The following is a 24,733-nucleotide window of genomic DNA, read 5'->3' on the forward strand; positions in this document are numbered from 1 at the left end:
TACATTAGAGGACAACCCCTGGGAATCAGTTCTTCCACTCAGAGGCTCCCAGGGGCTGAGCTCAGGTTTTTAAGGCCACGGTGAGACCCTTCACTGGATGAGCTATCTCATCAGCTCAAACTCCCATTTCATACAGATGGCCCACGTGCCTCTCCTCTCCGGCAGCTTTAACAATTCTTCTTAATTCCATCTTGATCAAAATGCAACAGGAAGTGAACTGAGATACTGGGTATGGCTTGAGCATATATGAGACCTCAAAACCCATCTCCACAGTGACACACTTCCTCCAAGGCCACACCCACTTCAACAAAGCCATGCCTCCTAATAGTGCCACTCCCTTTGGGGCCATTTTAAAACTATTACAGTGTGTGTGTGTGTGTGTGTGTGTGTGTGTGTGTGTGTGTGTAGAGGTTAGAGGGAAGTCTTGGTGTCATCCTCAGGGACACTGTCAACCTCCTTTGAGATGGACTCTCACTGGCCTACACCTTACCAAGCAGGCTAGACTGACTGACCAGTGAGCCTCAGGGAACCTCCTGTCTCTACCTCCAAGCCCATGACTACGAATGTGCTTGGCTTTTTAATGTGCGTTTTAGGGATGACATTTCCTGTTGTATGCAGTGACCATGAATGAGTGTGGGAGGCTGGAGACTGTAAGGAAGGGGTTGAGTCAGGCTGAGACGTAACCAGTCTAACACTTACCTTCCGCCACTTCCAAAGGGCCTTGGGATTTGCGAAGCTCCTTTACTGTTTCCAAGAACTCTTTACCTCCTGCCTTTTCCAAGGCTTTACCTACAAAGAACAATGGGGGCTTGGTGAACGTCTTTTCAACAGAGTCATATTGCTGGGCATGTTAGTATGTCAGGAAAGTCTTAACCAGAAGTGCCATGTTCCATTTGTTACCCTGGTTTGCCAGTGGTCACTGGAGGCACCGCACAGAGGTCAGACTAAAGGATGACAATCTTTGTTAAAGGGCACACACACGCACACGCACACACACACCACACATGCTGTCTCTCTCTTTTTCTTGTGTTGCCCAGCATGGAATCTAAGACCTCCCACAAGCTGAGCAAATAACCTGCCACTGAACCACGTCTCAGCAAGGCAGAACACCTCAATCTGGAAAATCCCAAATCCAAACCTTTCACATGCCAACCCAACACAGCTCGTGCTAGATTCCACAGCTGGTCTCACATGATGGGAGGTGGGGGGGTCACTGTCAAAACCCAGGGCCGCTAAAAATACTCTGTAAAATCACCTCGCAGCTATGTGTGAGGCACACGAGGGGAATGCATCTCTCGGGAACGCTGGTGTCGTGCACTGCCAAAGCACTGTTAAAATCCGTTGAAGTCACTAATCACTGTGAATACGTACTTCTACAAAGCATTTCAAAAATTCATTTATCTTGTATGTGTATGGGTGTTCTACCCGTATGTATGTCTGCACATCCTTGTGTCCACAGAAGGCGTCCCTCAAGTGGTCTTTTCTTGCCTACTTTTCCTAATGCAGGCAGTGGTGAAAACATGGAAAAAGCTGGCAGCAGCTGAGCAGTTGGCAGGCTGAGCTGCAAAGGTGGTTAGGCACTGATTGACAGCTGGGCTGTTTGAGGGCAGGAACCAAGGGGCAGGGCAACCCCAGGGTCCTAGACACCCCAGGCTCAGGAGCTGCAGCCCTGACCTTCTGCGAGTGCTGAGGAATCTTGATGTCTAAGCCTGCCCAGAAGCCACAAGGCCACCCACTGCTAAGGGCTGAGGAATCCTAGGTGCCCAGGAGAGTGGTGACAGGGGACTAAGGGTGCCAACCTGCATGAGAGCTCTTACCGCCAGAGGGGGCCATGAGCTGCTTGCTGCGGCGGCTCACCACATAGAGGGGCTGTCTATAGGGAACAGGAATAACCTTGCGTTTGGACTTGGGTCCCATCCCCAGGACATCTCATTAAGCACATGCAAATATTCCCCTAGTCCCAAGCACTTATTGTTAATATTTCTCATTATAATAACTCAGTTCAGAGGTTTCTTGAGTGATATGGCTTCATCACACTCAGGCAGGCACTCACATATCTTGGAGAGCCAGAACACATCGATGGATTTACATAAATGTCTAGCTGATCATTCTCTCCTGGGGTTACGGATGGGGCTTCTTCTTTAAGTAGCTCAGGTCTCAGAGATACAACCGGGAAATGGTCCTTGTGACACCACACATTTCTGAGTCTCATTTCTGGCTCCCAGAGGCCCGGAGACAGCTGGGGACTAAAGCTGGGCCTTAAGTCTAAACTGTGGCACTCTGCATTCGGGGTCAGGGGTCAGGGGGAGTTGTCTGGGAAGCAAGGTGAGCCTGTTCTTCTCCCTAGCTTAGAGGGCTAATGAGGCTGACAGTGATGAAGGGTGGGTTGTGGCTCAGTCTATATGGGGCTTGCCTGGAATGCAGGAAGCTTTGGGTTCAATCCCCGGCACAGAATAAACGGGCCATGGTGGATCATATCTGTGTAAGAATGACACCAATTCCCAACCACTGCTGAGTGTGTAAAGTTGAAGGGGCATCATGAGAGTGAGGAGATCTAAGGAAACACGGGTGTATCACTGGCCGTGGACCCTCATCCAGTTGTCTTTTAGTGCTGGGCACTGAACCCAGCAAACACTCAGCGATAGAGTCATGCCCCTATACAGCGGTTCTCAACCTTCCTAATGTCGTGACCCTTTAATATGGTTCCTCATGTCGTGGTGACCCCCCCAACCATAACATTATTTTCATTGCTATTTCATAACTGTCATTTTGCTACTGTTATGAATCGCAATGTAAATATCTAGTTTTCCGATGGTCTTAGGTGACCCCTGTGAAAGGGTCATTCTAACCCCCAAAAGGGTCTCTACCCACAGGTTGAGAACTGCCCAAGACCCTATTTCTTGAGACTGAATGCCCTGAAGTCTCTAGATCTACCATTGGTTTAAACAGGTAAACAGGCAGAAACGTGTTTAGTGATATTGCAAACAACAAAATCCAGACTAGGAGAAAACTGGTCTTGCTTCTCAGCAAATAAACTGCAAAAAGGTATGGGAGTGGGAGAGGCCATGGGTTAAGAGACTTGCTTCCCCTTTACATTTTGTGTGTGTGTGTGTGTGTGTGTGTGTGTGTGTGTGTGTGTGTACGTACATGGGTGCACGTGTGTGTATAGGTCAAAGGACAATTTGGGTGAGTTAGTTTTCTTCTTCTGCCATGTGGCTCCCAGGGACCAAATTCGGGTCATTAGGCTTGGCAGTAAATGTCTTTACATTTTAATTTTTGTGCTGCAGACTGACTCTAGGGTTTCATGCAAATTAAGCACAGGTTCTACCACCAAGCAACACTTGAATCCCCTAGTACAAGATTAAAAAAAATAAACGAATCAGGGCCTGGGCTGGACAGGATGACTGGCTTGCATGCTGGTGGTACAGGATGGGCATGTGACAGCGTGTCTCCTAGTGATGTAGCAACAATAAAGATCTGTCTGTTAAGGAGTGGGCATGAGCTGGTCTTTTATCCAGCCCTGTGCCATCTGGTCTTCAGACTGTATCCTCACTTTCGGATGAGAAAACTGAGGTTCAGGGAGGTTAGGAAACACATCTGAAGTCACACAGCTAGAAAGCAATCTGTAAGTGCCTGGAGAGAGACCAAGGTAACTCAGAGGTTGCTCTCTTGCCTGTCTGCCTGCCTCTCAGTCCATCTCACCCTCTCAAAAGATCAGCCATAGGGGCCACCAGTGGGGTCCAAACTTGATTTTTTGCTTCCGCAACAGTGCACGTCACCCTACCCGACTTCTAAACAGAGAAGCATCTCTTTTGATGTTTTGGACATAAAGATGCAGAATTATGAGGATGTCTGAAACAGGAACTTGCTTTGTGTGCATGGAAAGGACATCAAGCTAAACAGAGCTGAAGACTCGGCCACTAGGGGGAACCCTTTCAAAGTGGGGAGAGCCTTCCCAAAACAGAGCCGGAGATTTGGCCACTAGGGGAGCCCTTCCACAGTGGGAGGAAGCTCTTCCACACTGGAGAGAGCCTTCTTAAGCGAGGGCGAGGGTCTGTGGCATGCACACAGGGGAAGAAACAAAACTGTTTTTGTAGTTCTGTTATCGCCCAGTGCTACCCAACCGACTTTCCAGCATAGCAAGTGGCCTCTGGTGCCAGAGACACAGTGGGCCCAGCTGTCTGGGGCCACCACCTAGGGTTGAGCTGCTAGCAATGGCTTCAAACCATTCACCCCAGAGCCAGCCCTGGATCCCAGGGTCGAGGCCTTTTTTCCCCACCCCATTTAGCCTTTCAATGGAGGGTTTAAAACAGTTTTATATTTGAAAATGGGGCAACGTGGCAACAAATGGACCAGATAGTGGCCACGATGTGTGCTGTTGTTTCTCATGCCTTTGACAGTTTGTCAGCTCCCTTTCTCAGCTCTCTCCCTCCCCCCCCCACTCGAGACAGAGACAGAGTTTCTCTGTAGCTTTGGAGCCTGTCCTGGAACTCAGTTTGTGAACCAGGTTGGTCTCGAATTCACAGAGATCCACCTGCCTCTGCTTTTCTTAGTCCTTTCTACATGCCCTTTATCTTTTTTTTTGGTGGGGGGGGGGAGATCATAACCCTTCTGTCTGCTTTCTGAGGGCAGAAATTACAGCGGTGTACCCACTAGTTCCCATGTCTCTGTCTCTTTCCTTTTCACCAATAGCATTCTCGACATGTGAACTTAAAACCCACGTCAGGTTCAATCCAAAGCTTGTGCAATCATGTTTTGAGCAGCAGCGCTCAGGATGGCCCCATGTGAAAATGACCCAGGTGCTGTCATCAGCTGCAGAATGGAACCCACACTGTGGCATTCTCATGCAGTGAAATACCACACAGCCAAGAAAATAAACAAACACACTCAGTAGCTTGGGTGGATTTTGCAGATGCTAAGTTGCGCTGAGGGAGCCAGGCACGAAGAGCATGTAGGGCCATTTAAATAAAACCCAAACCAAACCAAGCACTTCTGCGCTGTTAGAAGACTGCTTTCCTCTCTAGGAAATCAGGATCAGGGGTGGGGCCGGAAGGGTCCACTCACCAATGTACTGGCTGCACAGGGGTCTTCAGTCGGCGCTTTGAGACAAGGTTTCATGTAGCTTACGCTAGCCTCAAACTCCCTATGGGGTCAAGGACAATCTTGAATTTCTGCTGCATCTGCCTCCACCTTCTGAATGCCACTACTACACATGTGATACAGAACACCCGTTCATGGTGTGCTAAGGGTTGAGCCCAGAACTTTGTGCACGCTAGGCAAGTACTCAAACCTGCTGAGCTCCATCACTTAGAGAAAATGTCGTCAAGTTGTACACAAATGGTCTGTCTCTATATAGCACCCTAAGAAAAACTTGACAAAATTTGTGTAGATTCCAAGCAAAGCCTGCTCCTCTCTGGTGAGACCATTTTATCCCACAGAGAGAGAGACATTTCCACGTGGGATCTCAGGCAGAGGACGACAGAGTTCATGAGAAGTGGACAGTGGGCTTCGCCATGACTCCTCTCCAAACCCCAGGCCTTACCTATCTCTTCTTTGAGGTCGATTTCGGCTGTGGTTGGGTGGACGATGCCCTCCACCCTCATAGAGCCAATATGGCTGATGTCACTTTGGGTCAGGGACAGCTGCAATAGGAAGAGAAGACAGAGATCAACTCCCACTGAAAATCATTTTAATTTAACTGTCAGTATTATTTTCCTCAACTATTCAGGCTGAGGGTCAGCACAGGGGCTCAGATTCCCAGGTGTTTGTTTGTTTTTGAGACAGGGCCTTAGGTAGCTGAGGCTGGTCTTGAGTTCAAGTTGATGCTTGCCTTCACTTCCTAATGCTGGGATTGTAGGCCTGAGCTGCCATGCCAGGCTTCTGGGCGTTTGCTTTTGGGCAGAGTCCTTTGAGTTCGGGAGCTCTTGAGACTAGCAGAGTGCAAACAGCCAGCCTCCATTGTCAGGAACAGAAATGGGCTCTCCCTTCCTCTCTCCTTCCCTCATCACTTTTGTGTCTTTTGTTCCTAACCCTGTGGCCTTGGTCTCCATGGACACAGCCTCTCAGAGGCTCTGTGCGGGAAGCAGCCCGAGGCGCACTCTCTTCTCACCCCTGAGAGAGTCAGAACATTTGGGGAGGCCATGTGGGATGGGGCTAGTAGACTCTGGGTTCCCACGCTGCCCTCATCTGTGACAATGCCTCCTGCCCAATCCTTTTGTGCTATGGACGCACTCAAGGCCTTGTGTATGCCAGGTGAGCGCTCTATCCCAAGCTACACCCTCAGCCCGAGTACCACATCCTTGGGGCTGTCTTGTGTGGTTTTGGCAGAGTAGGAGGAAGAGTGTTTCTCACTGTTTTCCTCGCATGAGTGGGAACTTTCTGATTCTCTAAATGAGGTTGGGGGAAAGTTCAGGGCCCTGGAGGGGACATACATCCCACCTCCTTGCATCTCGGTTTTCTTTGCATCAGGAACGAATAAGGAACCCGCTACGTCTCTGCTCCCCAGAGACCTTGTGATCCCTGACTGGATGGAGATACACTTGTTCGGCAGGCTGAGAACAGGCAGCAACCAGAGAGCCCGCTCGCTGACTCACCGGCTACTTCCCCGAGTGTCTTATTCCAGCCCTGGCTGACTCGGGAGATAAACTGTCTGCTTAGTGAATTTGTCGCACATAGAGATGAATTATTTTCATGTCTGGCAGGATGCTGAGATGCTGCTGGAATCCATCCTGTTAGGTTTTTATTTTATTTTATTTTTTTCTGCAGCCCAGGAAGGCAGGCAGACTGAATTATTGACAAATAACTCATTCCTAGCACCCAGCATATTCAAGAAACATATATTGCTATTCTCTCCCTCTGTCAAATGATACTTAATCATGGAAGCTGGGCCTCTTCGATCCTGGCTGGGAGTTAGCAATGGATTTTTCTCATTGGGTGCAGACGTAATTGGGGCTTGGGGATTTCCCAGCAGAACCAGGAACACCATCCTATTGACCAGATTCTCTAGGATGGCTTTAGTTGACCTTGGGTTGACCAGCACAAGTTCTCAGCACCAAAGACCTAGTTTGCTCTAGAGAAGCCTATGTCACTTGGATTTCCCTTTAAAAATGGATAATTCAAGAGCAGGGTGGAAGGGAGGAAGGACAAAGGAGGCATGGCGGCCCGTGAACAGTGGGGTATACAGAAAGAAAGGCTCACTGCAGCTATTACCTTCTGCCCCAGAACGAGGCTCTTGGAAGAAAGGATGGTGAAACCATCTCCCGGCCCATCTTCTGAAGTGGAATTTGATGTTCCTTCTTTATCGCTGTCCTTTGGTTTGGACTGTGGGTAAAAACCAGAGGGAAAGATGAGAAACAGTCTGGAGAGGCCTCTCGGTGACTGCAGGACGGTATTTCTGTGGCGGCCATCCACTTGGATGTGAAGGGAAATGGTCAGGAGGTAAATTCTGGATGATTTGTTTTGCAATGACTTGTAGGTATCATGTGTTCTCTGCTACTGAGCTATACTCCTGGTCCCTCTCTGCCCCTTTCCTCCCTCCCTCCCTCTCTCCCTCCCTCCCTCCTTCCCTCCCTCCCTCCCTCCCTCTCTCCTCCCTCCCCCCTCCCTCCCTCCTCCCTCCCTTTCTTCCATCTTTTCACTGGCACACAGAAGACGACATATATATCACTGTGCTCTGCACACCCCTTGCACTAGCCCCTCTGTTGTTTCTTTGAGGCGGGGGAGCCTATGGCTTGAACTCAGGACCCCACATCAGCTAACCATGTACAGTGTTTCTGAGCCACATTCCAAGCCATTGTTTCTTGATGGAGGGAGACGAGACAACAACATAAGGAAAAGAAAAGGGTAACACAATATGGGGAGGCAGTGCAGCTCAGCTGCAGGGGTGCCTGCCGCACAGAGGGGAAGTCCTGGGTTCGGTCCCCAGCACTCAATACACAAAGTGTGATCCAAGCACTCAGGATCAGAAGTTCAAGGTCATTCTCAGCTACACAGACAAGTGAGGCCAACCTGGACTACCTAAGAGACTGTCTTAAACAAAACCAAAACCAAAACAAACATAACAAAACAACCCTCCCCCAAGTATCATAATGCAGTATCATAATGATTATTATAGGAGCTCACAGGTCCATGTAGTCTTCATCTAACTCTGGAAACAGATCCGTTATTCTTGGCTGCTTATGCTAATCTTTCTATGTCAACAAGCATCTAAGTCAGTGGTTATCAACCTGTGGGTCATGACCCCTTTGGGTTGAAGATCAGATATCCTACACATCAGATGTTTACATTATGATTTATAACAGTAGCAAAATTACAGTTATGAAGTAGCACCAAAAGTAACTTTATAGCTGGGGGTTCCAGCATTAGGAAGGTTGAGAACCACTGAATTCTAAGCCAAGTAGTGGGGTCAAGAAGCTGCATTAAATGCGGGACTCCCTCCTCCCCAGGATTATCCTGGGGCCACGTGGCAGTGGCATGAACTCTTGTGTGATCTTTTGTTATCATGGAGATCTGCAGAGGGAAAATTTTACAAGCAAAGCTCCTGTTGTTTAACAGAACCACCCTCAATGGAGACGCTTAGCATCTCTGCTGCTCAGGGCTACTGAGCGTATGACAGGTGACTAGTGCATTGGAGGAACCAATTTTTTTGAGGCAGTGTTGCTGCTGTTTTGTTCTGTTCTGTCTGCAATACTGAGGAGAAAACCCAGGGCCTCTTGCATGCTGCGTGCATGTTCTACTACTAAGCTTCATCCTGTTTAACTCAAGTTGCAATAGCTGGGTGTGACTAGTGCTTGCTGTATTGGGACTACACGTGAAAATGCTTTACCGCAAGCAGCAGCATCACGGGGCTAAGTTATTTAACTTAGTAGGCTATACAAATGGCCAGGAATCTACTGACCAAACCCAGGGCACAGTGAGACCCTGAAGGTGGCTTAATCCCAACCTGAGCTTTGCACAGAGCAGATAACACCACCCCAGGATGATGTCGCTCCTGATTTTGGTGGGAACAGCATTAGAGTTCCACAGTAAAATGTCCTCTGAAGGCCATGTGTTGAAGGTTTGATTGGCAGCCTGTGGCACCACTGGGAGGTGATAGGGCATAGTGGAAGGAAGTCAGGTCATCTAATGGGTGCCCTGAAGACAGATGCTGGGGTCCTGGTTTCTCCTCTTACAACTTCCTGGTTATCATGCAATGAGCAGTTCTGTTCTTCCATACGCCATTGCCAAGATGTTCTGTCTGGATCTAGGTCCAGGGTATCGGGGCCAAGTGAATATGAACTTGATGCCTATGACACCACGAGTCAGAGCAAACCTTTCTTCCCCAGAAGTTGAATGGTTCAGCTATTTTGTCAGAGCAATAACAACTGACAGGCAGGCAGGAAGAAGAATCCGAGGAACTGGGTGGTGGTGGTGCACACTTTTAACCCCACGGGACTCTGCATGTCTATGAGGGATATTTTAATTGTCATTAATACTGCCCACTGTGGGCAGCACCATTCCCTAGCAGGGATCCTGGACTGCATCAAATAGAAAAAGGGAGCTGAGTATTCATTTATGGTTTCTGTTTCCTGTCTGTGGATGTGGACTAGAGGCTTCAAACTCCTGCATAGCCCCGGCTGTCCTGGAACTCCCTCTGACCAGGCTGTCTTCAAACTCAGAGATCCACCTGCCTCTGCCTCTCCAGTGCTGGGATTAAAGGTGTGCGCCACCGTGTCCAGCTCCAAACTCCTGCCACCTTGACTCTTCTCACCCCTTAATGGATTAATTATATCTTGAACTATCGGCCAAAATAAACTTCTCCCTAAGTTGCTTTGGTCGGGGCATTTTATCTCAGCAGTGGGAAAGGGAACTAAGACAGACACCAATCTTGCATGAGGATGAGTCCCCATGATGTCACCACTGCTCAAAGGCCTCACCTCCTATTCTCATCCCTTAGGGGTTAGATTTCCATGGATAAGCAGCATGCCTACGGTAGTGGTAATAGCTGGCACCTGAATTACTCCGTGACTCACCTTCTTGGATGTTCGTGGCTTGGCGGCCTTGGATTTCTTACCCCCCTTCTTGCCCGACGCGGCCTTCCTTCCTCTTTTCTCTGGGGGTGGGGAGAGGATCGTTTCTGACTTTCCTTTGGTCCCTCGTTTTTTGGCCAGTAGTTCAGGGTGAATCCTCGGCAGGACACCACCACTGGCGATGGTCACTCCTTTCAAGAGCTGAGAGAGAAATACAAAGAGCTGGTCAGGTCTGTGCTGGCTAATGGGGCTCTCAGCACTGGCCAGACAAGACTTGAGACTGGCTTCTGCTTAGCTAATAAAGCCAATTACCACACAGCTGCTGGCTTTCTCGTCCTGCACGTGCAAAGCATTTCTCAGTAGGTCTCAGGTGGTCTGTGGTGTTGCACAGAAAGCAAACAAGGCAAAATGAAAGGCTCAGAAAAGCTGAAACTGGGACGATGCCCAGGGCTCCGGAATTTCAGATGGCAACTCTTGTGGAACATTAGTTATAGATGGGTTACATCTGTTTATGCCGGGGAGTATTTGTTTAACGATGCAAAGATGTATTACGTTCTTTATGTTGTATTTGTTTAGCTCTGTGAAGCTGTGTTCCTTTACCTGTCTAAAACACCTGAGTGGTCTAATAAAGAGCTGAATGGCCAATAGCCAGGCAGCAGAAGGACAGGTGGGGCTGACAGGCAGAGAGTATAAATAGGAGAAAAAGAGAGAGGATCAAGAAAAGGAGGAGAGGAGGTTATCAGGGGCCAGCTACCCAGCTACACAGCAAGCCACAGAATAAGATTTGGAATAATCAACCCATGATCATATGTTCTGCATATTCTAAACCAGAGGGTGGTGTGAACCCACAGCTCATCTCTGAACCACTACTCACCCATATGTGACCAGAGCACTGGCATTTTGAGCGTCTAGAAACGTCTACAGCAGTTGCTACAGCATTATAGATTCGGACAACAAGGGCTTGTGGATTTTCGTGAGCATGACTTTGTTTCTCATTTTTCTACATTTTTTGGTGGGAGGGAATGATCCATGTATGATGGATTGGCAACTCTTATATACTTTAGTTTGAGAAGAACGAACTCAGAACATAAATAAAAATTCTCGTGCTACTTACCCACCTGCTTGCCTACTGTTGAGGAGGAAGGCATTCACTTGACGGCAATCAGTTCTAATGCATAAATAAGGAGTCTCCTGCTCATATCCCAATGAAAACCCACAGGGTTGGAGTCAAGAAATGGCCAGGAATAGTATGTGTATGCAACGACTTGTATTTAATGATTAGACAAGGTCTTGAAGGCATGGCAGAGTCTGTTCAAGAGTGGATTTCATCTTGACTATGAATGCACAGCCATCAAGACTTGTTCTTCTTTACCTCGTTCTGGTGTGTGTGTGTGTGTGTGTGTGTGTGTATGTGCACACACGAGTGCACAGGTGGGGCTAGGAACTATCACAGGAATGATTGAAGGCTGACTGGGTCCACCCAGGGATGTACCTGGCAACGCACACCCCACCCAGCTGAGCCGAGGGTGCAGCCCTACCTGGTTGAGCTCCTCATCGTTGGCGACAGCTAGCAGGATGTGTCTGGGCGCTATTCGGGCCTTCTTGTTGTCCCTCGCAGCATTGCCAGCCAACTCTAGGATTTCCGCTGAAATTACAAGGGGAACTTTAAATTTTTAATTTTTTTCGAGAAAGGGTTTCTCTGTGTAGCCTTGGCCGTTCTAGAACTAGCTCTTGTAGACCATGCTGGCCTCGAACTCACTGAGATCTGCCTGCCTCTGCCTCCTAGGTGCTGGGATTAAAGGTGTGTCCCATCATGCCTGACTTTCCGTCTCATTTTGCAAGTTTTCCTTCTTCGTCACCTTTATCATTATAGTATCACTGTTACTGTAACGATTTGTTTTATTTTTAATTAGAGTTTTATTAGACTTTCTCTTCAGTTGTGGAGAGATGATTCGTTTGCTTTAAAAAGTGTGTCTGAGGGGCTGGCAAGATGGCTCAGAAGTTAAGAGCCCTGGCTGCTTTTCCAGAGGACCGCGTTCAGTTCCTAGAATCCCTGTCAGGTAGAGCGGCTCACAATCTCCTATGACTCCAGGATCTAGCACCCTCTTCTGGCCTCCCAGTGGGATACCCTCATATATGCGATAGTCACAGATACATACATGAATAAAAACAGAAAACCAAATCTTATTTTTTTAAAGTATGAATAAGTTTTGTGTGCCTGTTTACAAATCCCAGCCCTTGGGTGACGGGAGCAGAAGGAGCCCAAATTCCAGGCCAGCCTGGGTTACACAGTGGAACTCAAACAAACAAACAAACAAACAAACAAACAGAGAAAATGAAAAATAAAAGAGTGAATTTTAATGAGCAAGTTATTTACTAGAAATCTGGGGGCAGTGGGCCAGCGCATCTCACTGACAAGGGAAGGGAAGGGCGCATGCATTTGCACAAATGTTCTGTGTGGAGGTGTGCAGACGAGCCTCTGTGGTTTGAAGGATTCTGCTAGTATAACAGCATAAATACTCAGGCCTGCAGTGAACAGGGGATTCCTCACGTGTCTTCACAATCAACCTAATGTCAAACAGAGTAGCCCACAAAGTTGCCAGCATCCAAAACAATCGATGGCAACAGTGGAAACTTGGCGCAAGTACGCCGTATCTGCCAGGCAGAGGTGATTAACAAAACCATTAGAATAATGCAAACGCCAGAGTTAAATATTTATATGGCATTTCCAGAATGGGAAGCACTAACGAGCTGCACATTCTTCTCATGCCTTTCCCGGAATACTCAGCAATGGCTAGCAAGTTTACTCACAGTTCACAGACACGGTGACCATAGTGCGCGCGTGCTTGCATGCACATGTGTGGAGGCCAAAGGCTGACATCAGGGTCATCCTCTATGTTTTTCTTTTTACACCATACACTTTGAGAGTCTCTCACTAAAATGAGAGCTTGCTCTTTTGGCTAGAACCTTGGGGTTCTGCCTGCCTCTCTTCCTCCCAGTGCTGGGGTTACAAGCGATGCACGGGTTTTGCACAGGTGTTGGGATACTAACTCAGGTCCTTATGCTTGCAAAGTGTGAGCCATTTATCTCTTCAGTCCCGTTATGTCATTTGCTGAATTAAAGATTGGGGCAGTGTAGTGTAAGAAGCATGAACACACCCATTGGGCAGAGGGGAGAGATATTTTGAAATTAATGCCGTATCAGATTATCTGGTATGAGGCTTCAGGTGACACTCGGCTTTCTTTTCCCTTAAAAATTAATTGTAGATCTGGTTGGTCCGGCACTCACTATGTAGACCAGGCTAGCCCCAAACTCATAAAACTCCAGCTGCCTCTGCCTCTTGAGTGTCTCGAGTGCCGAGGTTAGAGTGGCCAAGAGGTTGCTTTTCAGCTGGGCGGAATTCTCACGACACTTAACCTTGGTGTGTGTGAGGGGGCGGGCAGTGACAAATTGTGACACCGTCAGAGGGACTAATCCCACTTAGTTATCTACACTTTTGTATGTCTGACTTGCATAGATTTCTTCTGTTTGTTTTTGAGACAAGGTTTCTCTGTGTAGTCCTGGTTGTCCTGGAACTGCTCTGTAGACCAACCTGGCCTATAACACAAGAGATATGACTGCTTCTGCCTCCCAAGCGCTGGGATTAAAGGAGTGCACCACCACACCCAGCTACATATATATTTCTTAAAAAGCAACCGTGCCATTGTTAAGTTTTGTTTAGGTTTAATACATGAGGACAACGTATATGTCAAGTGGGATTCAGTAAGAAGTGCATGAAGCATGTCATCTCCCAGATGGAGTGGCACACACCTGTGACGCCAGCACTGAGGAATCTGAGGCAGGAGAATTGAATGGAATGTGAAGCCAGGTTGGTGAAATAGTGAAGTATAGGCCAGCCTGGGCAAGAGAGACCCTGGTTCAAAACTGAAGCCTTTCTTCTTGGGGTTGGGGACATGGCTCAATAGGTTCAGCACTCACTACACAACCATGATGATCTGAGATTGTGTTCTTGTGTGTGTGTGCGCGCGCACGCGCGCGCAGGATCAAAGGTCAGCCTCTGATGTCATTCTTCAGGGGCTCGCCACCTCATTTTTGGGACGGGTTCTCTCACTGGGACCTGGAGCTTACTGACTGGCAAGGCTGGCTAGCCAGCAAGCCCCAAGGATACACCTGTTTACACCTCTCTAGTGCCAGGATTTCAAGTGTGTGGTACTGTGACAGTTTTTATGTAAGTTCTGGGGACAAACTCAGGCATTCATGAATGTATGGCAAGCATTTACCAACAGAACCATCTCCCCAGCTCTTCTACTTTAAATATACCAAACCAATCAACCGGAAACCAACCAACCAAACAAGCAACCCTTGCCCTGCAGCAAACTGTTGCAAAGTGAAGAGCCCCCTCTCCCTCCCTTTCTCAGAATCCTCTCTGCACTTTTCTTTGGGAGCTTAGATAGTCACGTATGTATAGCATTTGCTAAAGTAAACCACACTTTGCTTGGCAGGTATAGAAGAGCAGCTTAAATGTGGGCTCTCTGCCCTATGCAGACCGACTTTCCAAAGCCCTGTCTCCTTCCCCAAAGCCTTCAGAAGTTGACCTCGGCCATGCAGACCAGAAAAAGTCTCATCATCACCCTCAGTATCTTTGAGTCAGGCATTGGGTGATCCACAGCATCCTACCCAAAAGTGAAGGACCCCACAGGGTGGGGACCTGAGTGTGAGGTCCCCTACAGGCTGGAATTACCTGCCAGGTACTCAATGACAGCAGCCATGTAGACAGGAGCACCAACGCTGATCCGGTACTTGAACGTCCCTTTTTTCAGGTAACGCATCAACCGACCTACTGGAAAGATGACACCGGCCCTGGCTGACCGGGACAGCTTGGACATTTTCTTCTTCCCACTCCGGCCTGACATCTTGCCTCAGTTTCCCTCTCAGCTTGCTGACACAGTGGCTTCCTGGCACTTACACAATCCTAGAAAGGAAAGAAGGCAGGGATTGAGGGTGGCTGGAAACATCGGGGGCATGTTTAGTGGGACCTTAGGACATATTGTGACATGTCACCCTGGCTTCCAGCAGAACAAGCTGAGGCATGAGTTGGACAGGGCCTCAGCAGGGCATCTGCAGCCCCCACACAAGCATCCCTCCCCACAGGGCAGCCCTGAGTAGCAGAGGCCAAATGAAGCTGTTGTTAGAGGCAGAAGTCATGCTCCTTCGCCCAGTCGTGCAGGGCTGTGGGCAAGATGTCATTTCCTTGTCCCCAGAACCTGTGGAGGTTGCTCAGAACAAAAAAGGGATTTTGCAGACATGATTAAGTTCTTCTTATTAAATACAGATGCTCAGATATTCAAGATTGGCTGTGAATTCCTCATTCTATTGCCTCCACCTCCTGAATGTGGAGATGACAGGTGGGTGCTATTATACCTGGATCCATAGTTAGCTTTTGTTTTAAAGACAGTCTCACTATGTAGACCAGGCTGGCCTTGGACTCACTGAGAACCGCCTGCCTGTTTCCTCAGTGCTGGGATGCCATGGGATAATCCTTTTGTACACTGTAAATATGTGTTGCTCTCATTGGTTGATAATAAAAGCTGATCTGACTTATAGCAAGGTAGAATAAGGCTAGGGACAAAAGCCAAACTGAAAATACAGGGAGAAAGAGGGGCGGAGTGGGGAGACGTGAGCCAGTTGCCCAAGAAACAAGATGCCAGTAGACAGGTAAAGCATACATAGATGAATAGAAATGGGTTAATTAAAATGCAAGAGCTAGTTAGTAATAAGCCTGAGCTATAGGCAAAGCATTTTGTAATTAATATAAGCTTTGTGTGATTATTTGTGACTGTGTGAGGTTGGGACAAAAGAAAAGCTCTGCCTGTGTTTACACTGGGACTATCGGTGTGCACCACCATGGCTGAGCATAGTTTTGAGCGATGTAAATAAGCCTATGCATGTTTCTCAACAAGAAGCACTTTAGCTTCTTTAATACTGTCTTCCTTCCTTCCTTCCTTCCTTCCTTCCTTCCTTCCTTCCTTCCTTTCTTTTCTACCAGGGTCTCAGGTAGCCCAGGCTGACCTGGAACTTAATATACAGTTGAGGATGACCTTGAACCTTTGATTCTCCTGCCTCTACTTTATGACTGCTGGGATTATGGTCATGTACGACCATAACAAGTTTATGTGGTGCTGGGGATCAAACCCAGACCTTCATGCACACTAGGCAAGCTCTCCACCCATGGAGCTACAGCCCCAACCCCAGAAATGCACCAGGAAGGGCAGTACTAATGGAATATGCTACTGCCTAGCAACCAGATGACAAACAGAAAGCCACAACACCTGAGGCTTCTGCTCCTAGGATGGGGAATCCAGGATGATTTGGGGGAGTCATTTGAAGTCAACACAGAGAGATGAATTCTTTGTAATGCATTAGTAATAATGAACCAACATACTGTCCCCTTTAGAAGCCATATTCTGAACAAAGAGCAAACAACTGTAGCATCCTAACACAGTCTTGTTGTTGCTGTTGGTTTGAGACAGGGTCTCTCTATGTAGCTCTGGCTATCCTGAATTCACTATGTTTGTTACGTTGGCCTGGATACAGTCTTTCTAAGGCTAAAAATAATTGTTAAAGGGCTGGGTTGATCTTGATCTGTTGGGTAAGGGAATATTGTGGTCAAAAAATAAAATAATTTCTACTTAGGGTAGGAAGAGACACCATGACCACAGCAACTTTTACAAAGGAAAACATTTGATTTGGGTAGCTTACAGTTTCAGAGGTTTAGTCCATTTTCATCATGGTGGGAAACATGGTGGCATGCAGGCAGGCATAGGGCCGGAGAAGGAGCTGAAAGTTTTATATCTTAATACGAAGGCAACAGGAAATGAACTGTGACACTGGGCATAGCTTGAGCATAAGAGACTTCAAAGCCCTCCCCCACAGTGACACACCTCCTCCAACAAGGCCATACCCACTCCAACAAAACCACACCTCCTAATAGATCATTCCTCCCTATGGGGGCCATTTTCTTTCAAACAACCACAATAACTTGCATGTCTACATTATAATATGTGTAGCTATATAATTATGGAATAAATATAATTCAGAATAAGTATATTACACAGGACAAACAGGAACAGAGTGAAGCCATAAGCATTTCTAGGAAATGAGTCAAAACTCTACTCCAGGTTGTCTGCATTCTCTTCTTGACAAAGATAAGAAAGTTCAAATTAACTGAAATTGTTTCTGGCCACTGAGACAACAGCTCACACCTCCACGAGGCTGTCTTAGCCGCAGCCCATGTGACAACGAGAAAGACAAAGAGGGCTCAAGGATGACAGGGACAACTCAATGGATGTCCAGCTGCCCGAAGACACACAACTAAGGCTACTCATTGTCTTTTTTATTTATTTCTGTACCTGTGTGTATGTATGTGTGTTTGATAGTATCTATCTATCTGTATGTATGTATGTATGCATGTATGTATGCATGTTTGCATGTGTATGTATACATGTGTGTATGTGTTTGATAGTATCTATCTGTATGTATGTATGTATGTTTGCATGTGTATGTATACATGTATGTATGTATGTATGTATGTATGTATGTATGTATGTGTGCTGAATAATTTTATATCAACTTGACACAAGCTAAAGTTATTTGAGAGAAACTTCCAATTGAAAAAAATGCCTCCTTAAGATCGGGCTACAGGCAGGCCTGTAGAGCATTTTCTTAACTAGTGATTGGTGGGGGAGGGTTCAGCCCATTGTGAGTTGTGTCACCCCTGGGCTGGTGGTCCTGGGTTTGATAAGAAAGCATGCTGAGCAAACCACAGGGAGCAAGCCAATCAGCAATACTCTTTTATGGCCTCTACACCAGCTCCTGCCTCCAGGTTCCTGCCCTGCATAAGTTCCTGTCCTGACTTTCTTTTCTTTTCTTTTCTTTTCTTTTTTTTTGTTTTTCGAGACAGGGTTTCCCTGTAGTTTCTAGAGTCTGTCCTGGAACTAGCTCTTGTAGACCAGGCTGGCCTCGAACTCAGAGATCCGCCTGCCTCTGCCTCCCAAGTGCTGGGATTAAAGGCGTGCGCCACCACCGCCTGGCTCTGTCCTGACTTTCTTAAGGGATGGACTATGGATGTCGAAGTGTAAGCCAAATAAACCCTTTTCTCCTCAGCTTGCTTTCAGTCCTGGTGTTTCACTGCAGCAATAGAAACTCTAACTAAGAGAGTATGTATGTATCTACGTGTTCATTTGTATGTGTGTATATTTGTATATATATGTGTGTGTTGTGTATGTATGTATGGGTCGGGGAGCTAACATGAATGTCATGCCACAGAGGACAAATAGAGGAAGCTGATTTTCTCCTGCCACCAGGTGAGTCGTGGGGATTGAACTCAGGTCATCAGGCTTAATGGCACATGCCTTTATACACTGTGCCATTTTGCTGGCTTTAGTTTCCTATTGGGTCCTACAGTCTGTTATGATGGAGGGGTTTAACATGCTATGGAATTAGTGTGCTCAGTCCTAAATGAGACATTCCCTTCCTTCCTTCCTCTCCCTTTCTTTTTCTTTTCTTAGTGCTTATTTTATGTACAGGCATGTTCAGCCTTATGCATACAGAGGCCAGAAGAGAGTGTTGGATCCCATGGGACTGGAGTTACAGACAACTGTGAGCTGCCATGTGGGTGCTGTGGAACAATCCTGGGTCCTCTGGAAGAGCAGCCTGTGCTCTCAGCTGCTGAGCCACCTTTCTAGGACCTCCCCTTTCTTTTTCTTTTTTTTTGAAATGGGATATCTCTACCATTTTGGGGGGAGGCCGCTCGTTCATTTCCCAGCTGCCCAGACCTGAAATAATCACTCAGAAACTATATTAATTACAACACTGATTGGCCTATTAGCTCTAGCTTCTTATTGGCTAGATCTTACATCATAAATTAACCCATTTCCATTATTTTATATTTTACTATGAGGCTCGTGGCCTATCAGCAAGGTTCCCGCTGGCAGCTTGCATCTTTCTCCTCTGGCAGCTCCATGGCTTCTCCCTGACTCCACCTACTTTCTCTCAGCATTCAGTTTAGTTTTACTGCCTACCTCTATTCTGCCCTATCACAGACCAAAGAAGCTTCTTCGTTCATTAACCATTAAAAGCAACACATATACAGAAGAACTTCCCACATCATACCACCCCTCTTTCATTCCCTCCAAGGCCTAGGGAACCCCCTGTAAGAGCTGGAGGGTGGGGAAGAATGTTATAAAACGTGGCCCTCTGAATATGACAGCCATCACAATGACGAACACATAGAAGCTGCCATTAGCCAAACAAGTTTGCATATTGAGTACAAGATGTGAGAGCAGGAGGGAATTAGTTGGGAAGGAGGATGGGGTTAAGAAATGGGAGGGGGGATGACCAACAGTAATGGAGCGAATGTGATCACAACCCATCCTATACGTGTGTGAGGTCGTTAAAAAAAATTCTAAAGACTTATGGAGTTAGGCCTTTGGTTTGTACGTCTTACCATGAAGTTTAGGCTGAGCTAGAACTCACTATGTAGCTCAGGCTGGCCTTGAGGTAATCCTCCTGCCTTAGCTTTCCAAATGCTAGGATTATAGGTGTGAACCACCACACCTATGCAATGTATCAGTGGTTAAGAGCACTGGCTCTCTCTCCTAGGACCTAGGTTCAACTTCCAGCTGTTAGGGTAGCAAACAACTGTATGTGATTCCAATTCCAGAGGATCCAACATCCTCTTCTAGCCTCTGTGGGTACTGTGTATGCACATGATACCATGATACACAGACATACATGCGAGTAATACACTCCATAGATATCACAGTCTGGCTTGGGATCTTCTATAGAGTCCAAGCTAACCTCAAACTCACGATCTTCCTGCTTCTGCCTCCCCATGGCTTGGATGATAGGCACGTGCCATTATGCTCAACTCAAGCATCGTTCTTAGCACACATCATCCCTGAAGTGAATGAAGTGGGTTGGGGGTGATATATTACATAATTCACCTGCGTTATCTTTAAATGTTTATGTGTCAGTACTGCTTTCCTGTTTTCTGTGTCATTTTGCCACCAAAAGATGTTGCTATTCCTCAGTGGAATGCCCTAGGATATTATCTCTGAGGGTAGGCCACAGGGATAAAACGATGCTGTGTGTTGAAAATGTCCATGACTTCTGTGTTCGTGCTGCCTGAAGCTGCTGACCCCACACCTATCTTCTGAACGCCCTCTGTCCCTGGGGAAGCCAGAACCGCGGATGGGAAGTCCCAACATCAAACAAGTTAAAGAGGAGGGGTTAGGAGCCAGGAAATGCAGGGAGCACCCGCTATCACTAGCCCTGTCCTAGGAGCTGAGGGACTCTCAGCAATGTCATATGTTCCTGTCATCTCACTGAGCATGTGTTAAGTCAGCGGGTGGTGCTCAAACACACGTGGCTCGCAGTGGAGAGGAAAGAGCCCGGAGGGGGAGCAGGAGGCTTTGTGTATCCCTGGGCCATCAGCTCCAGCTGCTGGGGCTTCTTTGTACAGCAGGGAAGGTGGCTCCGGAGCCTTAGGGTCTTTCTTACACACATTCTAAGTTTTCTAAAATACACCTTCAAATTGTTTCTGCTCAAGACGCTTAACCTCTAGATGAGGTCAGTTCTAAAGGGTTCAGAGAGGTTGATGGTGGAAGTGCATACGTGTACTGCCAGCTCTCTGGAGAGAAAGCAGGAGGATTAGGAATTCAAGCCCAGCTTCATTCATGTGTGTGTGTGCGTGTGTGTGTCTGTGTGTACATATATACATACACACACACGTATAAATAATATGGAGTTCAAAGCTGGCCTGGGCTCCATGAGACCCTGTCTCAATAAAATAAAATAAAATAAAAACAAAAAACCAGCCCTCCACACAACAAACACACAAACAAACCACTAAACAGAACTAAACCCCTCCGATCAGTTCAGGGTCAGTTCAGGTTTACAAAGACGCACGGTGAGCCCACTAAGCCAATTACACGCTTTTTAGTCACTGTTACAGGAGCCCCCTGCCCCGCCCCCAAGAGTTAGTAAATGTGGTTGCCAAGGAAACCACCTGAAAGGCCCACCACAGGGTAAACACATCCTGTGGATATGCTGTGTGCCAAATAGACAGGAACACCCCCTCCCTCACACACAAAACACATTTACACCATACACACACACACACACACACACACACACACACACGCACACACATATCTTTCTAACATAAACCAGAATAGTTAGGCTTGAGAGATAACGCTACTCCGGGACTCCCCAGGATGAATCGAGACAAGTCAGACCCTGTCCGAAAATTATCTAAAATTAGAAATTAGGATTAGTAATAGCAGCGAGTGACTTTAGGAGTGCTTAAAATACTCACGAAGACAAATTAGCTGGGTAAGGAAAATCAAGGTGAGATGCCCCAGGGACATTGCTGTGGGTTTCTAAAGGCTCTAAATGCAAGACTTCCTTCTGCAGCTTCAGGCTTCCTGTTGCTGACAGCCTGGCCCAGAGCTGGGGAAGCAGGGCCAGGTGATGTCTGTCTGGGAGACGGCTATTTCATTGGGTGGTGGCATCACATGCCTTTATTCCCAGCACTCAGGGAGACAGAGGAAGGTAGATCTCTGAGTTCCAGGCCAGCCTGGCCTTCAAGCAGCCAGGTGCTTACCTGAAGGGTCCCTGGAATTTTCTAGGGCTGAGACACCCTGCCCATTGCTAGAACCCATGGGTGAAGTGAGGAGGGCTGCTGGGAGCTGAAAGGGTCCCAAGTCCACCAGGAAAGGAAGCCCCTCACCTCCCTACCACTGGAGAGCCCCTAAACCCTGGGACCACCTAGGTGTATCTGTGCTCTGTTTGTACTCTACAGAGAAATCATCCTAGATTCCTCATTCCCCAGGTTTCTTCACTCCACTCTGTCTTGGAAGACGGAGGAGTTCAAAGTTTGAATGAGTTTTGTATCCACAGCTTGTGAACTTGAGTCAGGGGTGGGTCTACTGTATACAGCAGCTGTTCTCACCCTGTAGGTTGTGACTGCCCCCCAAAAGACCACTGGAAAAACACAGAGATTTACACTATGACTCCTAACAGTAGCGAAGTTACAGGTATGACATAGCAATGAAAATAATGGTATGGTTGGGGAATCAACACAAGACAAAGACTACATTAAAGGATCGCAGCTTTAGGAGGGTTGAGAATCTCTGGTCTAGGAAGAAAGACCCCTCAGTGGGAGGGTCCAAGCCCATCTGACTACTAGTTAATGTTTACCCTTGTTTACCGTTGCTCACAGTTTGGCTCCCATCAGGCAGAGCTCAAGGATGACAATCTATTCTGTTTACTTACATGTTTGAGAGGAAAACACTGGCTGGCTGGAGCTCACTGTGCGATGATATGGACCTCCCAGGGTCCCCCTGGGGGTCCCACATTCCAGGCTGCACATGGCATCCCTTAAGGAACTTCAAGAAAGCCCTGACCTGCAGTTCCACAGCTGAAGGACCTGGGGCCGTATGATCTCATTGCAATGGCCCTTTGACCAGGATAGTTCTAAGTGTACCCATGAGGAATGAGGAAATACCTCCTCACATGCTTGAAGATCATCACTGGGGCATGCTGGGAAGGAGAGCTGGGAGTCTGCTGTTCTAGGGTCTGGTCTGGGGCCCAGAAGGGCAATTAGATTTTGTAGACAATTAAGGACAGATAAATGGCACCCCTCCCTCGAACACCAGCGACAGGCTCTCCTAGCGTAGTCCGTATTTCAGGGACTTTACGGTAACCTTTGTTTTGGGACTTTTTTTTTGTGATGTCTAGAATTGGCATTTGTGGAACAATCTGTGTCATCAGGGCATCAATGAGACACGGTCTTATGGGTTGTTATTGAGCAGGAAACTATACAGATATTGTGGAATTTCTATGTCCCTGTCCGTAAATGCTTTCCATGGAATCATAGTAAAGGTAATAACTACGCCAAGAACTCGCCCTGGGGCCCTCAGTGAGCTTCCCCCTCCCTCACTGAAGCATTCTGGGAAAGCCAGGGAGCGGCTGATCTCTGTTGGGCCCAATCACTACCAGCTCATGATGGCTGGCGTTTTCAGACTCTCTCTCTCTCTCTCTCTCTCTCTCTCTCTCTCTCTCTCTCTCTCTCTCTCTCTCTCTCTCTCTCTCTCCTTCTCTTTGTGTGTAAAGGTGTGCAACTGTGTGTAACTGTGTACAAGTGTGTGTATTATGTGCATGTGGAGAGCCAAGGTCAACACCGGTCATCTTCCTTGATTACTCCCCACCGCATTTTTTGAGACAGGGTCTCACTGAACCTGGAGCTCACTGATAAAGTCAGACTAGCTGGTGGATGAGCCCAGGGGTCCGCCTGTCTCCACTTCCCCAGTGCTGGGATTATCGGCATATACTACTATGCCTAGCTTTTCAAGTGCTAGAGTCGTAACTCAGGAACTCGTGCTTGGACAGCAAGGGTATTACTGATCGAGTCCTCGCGCGGGCCCCAAATGTCGTCCTTTTGATATGCCACTTTATTGTGGCCAAGTGGGGTTCTTGATGGTTGCTGTAAACCAGAGGTTCTCAACCTATGGGTCTTGACCCCCACAGGGCTTGCATATCAGATTTCCTGCTTATCAGACATTTACATTAGGATTGATAGTAGTAGCAACATTACAGTTATGAAGTAGCAATGAAATAAATTTATGATTGGGGAATCACCACAACGTGAGGAACTGTATTAAAGGGTCACAACATTAGGACGGTTAGGAACCACTGCTGTAAATAAAACTGCCAGACGAAAGTCAACACATAAAGCAAATGAGGCCGGCGGCGTCCAGTCCCATTCTGCCGAGCGCTTGTGCAGCACCCAACAGCTGCACGCGTCTCATCAGTCACTCACTGTGGCTGGGGCACACCGGCTGATTAAATTCTTCGGACTCAACCACTCAATAAATAGATCCATCAGGCATTTCTCCTGCAATAGTGGCCTCACTGGGACCTCTGGAAGTTATGGAAGTCTTGGGTTTCTGTGTCTGTCTCATTGCCCACACGTTTAGACATGCCTTGTCTTACAGGGTTTTTTTTTTTGTTTGTTTGTTTTTTTGACTTGACAGAGGTATGACAGCTAGACAGATGCATTTGGTAGAAATCGTACCTTCAACTTGGCATTTTAATCTTACAGGCAAGCGATAACGCAGTTGGATGTTCGCTTGTGTTGCTGGACTGTAGCGAACTACAGTTCCCAGCTTGCCCTGTGGTCACAGGGGAGAAGGAAGCAGCACTGTACTGATTCCGTGCTGCTGAAACGGTGCTCTAGAAAGCATAGGTAAACTCAATGCTTTTCGTATCTTCAGCTTATTATAGGGCTACTGGAACATAACCCATTTGTAAGATGACAAACGCCTCTTTGGGCTATCTTCAACTTACTGTAGGGCCATTGGAGCATATCCAATCTGTAAGATGACAAACACCTATATTTATGTCTTGTTCAGTGTGCTAAGGATAGAAGCCAGGGTTTCCAGATGCGCTAAGCGAGCACCAGCCCACTGAACAGCACCCCAGCTCCACGGCTTTGTTATACGTCGGTTTCTGTTTTAAAGACACCTTATTTAATATACAAACTATGGCATTAACGTTGCCCTCATTGTCTGCAGTACTGTAACTTGGACCTCAATAAAGCTTGTGTAGTCAGTGTGGAGAATCCTCAAAAAAAAAAAAAAATCTCACCAAAGAGCAACAAACAA

At 47.3% G+C, this 24,733-nt stretch overlaps 1 protein-coding gene across 2 annotated transcripts in view; it reads right to left on the reverse strand.

Annotated features, from left to right (window-relative positions):
* The window catches only part of LOC119823203 (core histone macro-H2A.2), a 41,257-nt gene that overhangs the window by 5,544 nt on the left and 10,980 nt on the right, over nt 1-24,733 (reverse strand). The window contains exons 1-7 of one of the 2 annotated variants that reach the window (XM_038343059.1): nt 21,385-21,429; nt 14,749-14,979; nt 11,546-11,652; nt 10,011-10,208; nt 7,210-7,320; nt 5,543-5,642; nt 700-789 (exon numbers count right to left, since the gene is read on the reverse strand). In XM_038343059.1, coding sequence (XP_038198987.1) covers nt 700-789; nt 5,543-5,642; nt 7,210-7,320; nt 10,011-10,208; nt 11,546-11,652; nt 14,749-14,920 — 778 coding nt within the window. In that variant the 5' untranslated portion in view covers nt 14,921-14,979; nt 21,385-21,429. Of the gene's footprint in view, nt 1-699; nt 790-5,542; nt 5,643-7,209; nt 7,321-10,010; nt 10,209-11,545; nt 11,653-14,748; nt 14,980-21,384; nt 21,430-24,733 lie in introns of those variants that run through there. The other variant, XM_038343058.1, reaches the window with a different exon arrangement.

The sequence above is a fragment of the Arvicola amphibius genome, chromosome 9 (genome assembly GCF_903992535.2).
Source record: "Arvicola amphibius chromosome 9, mArvAmp1.2, whole genome shotgun sequence".
Taxonomy (NCBI): Eukaryota; Metazoa; Chordata; class Mammalia; order Rodentia; family Cricetidae; genus Arvicola; species Arvicola amphibius.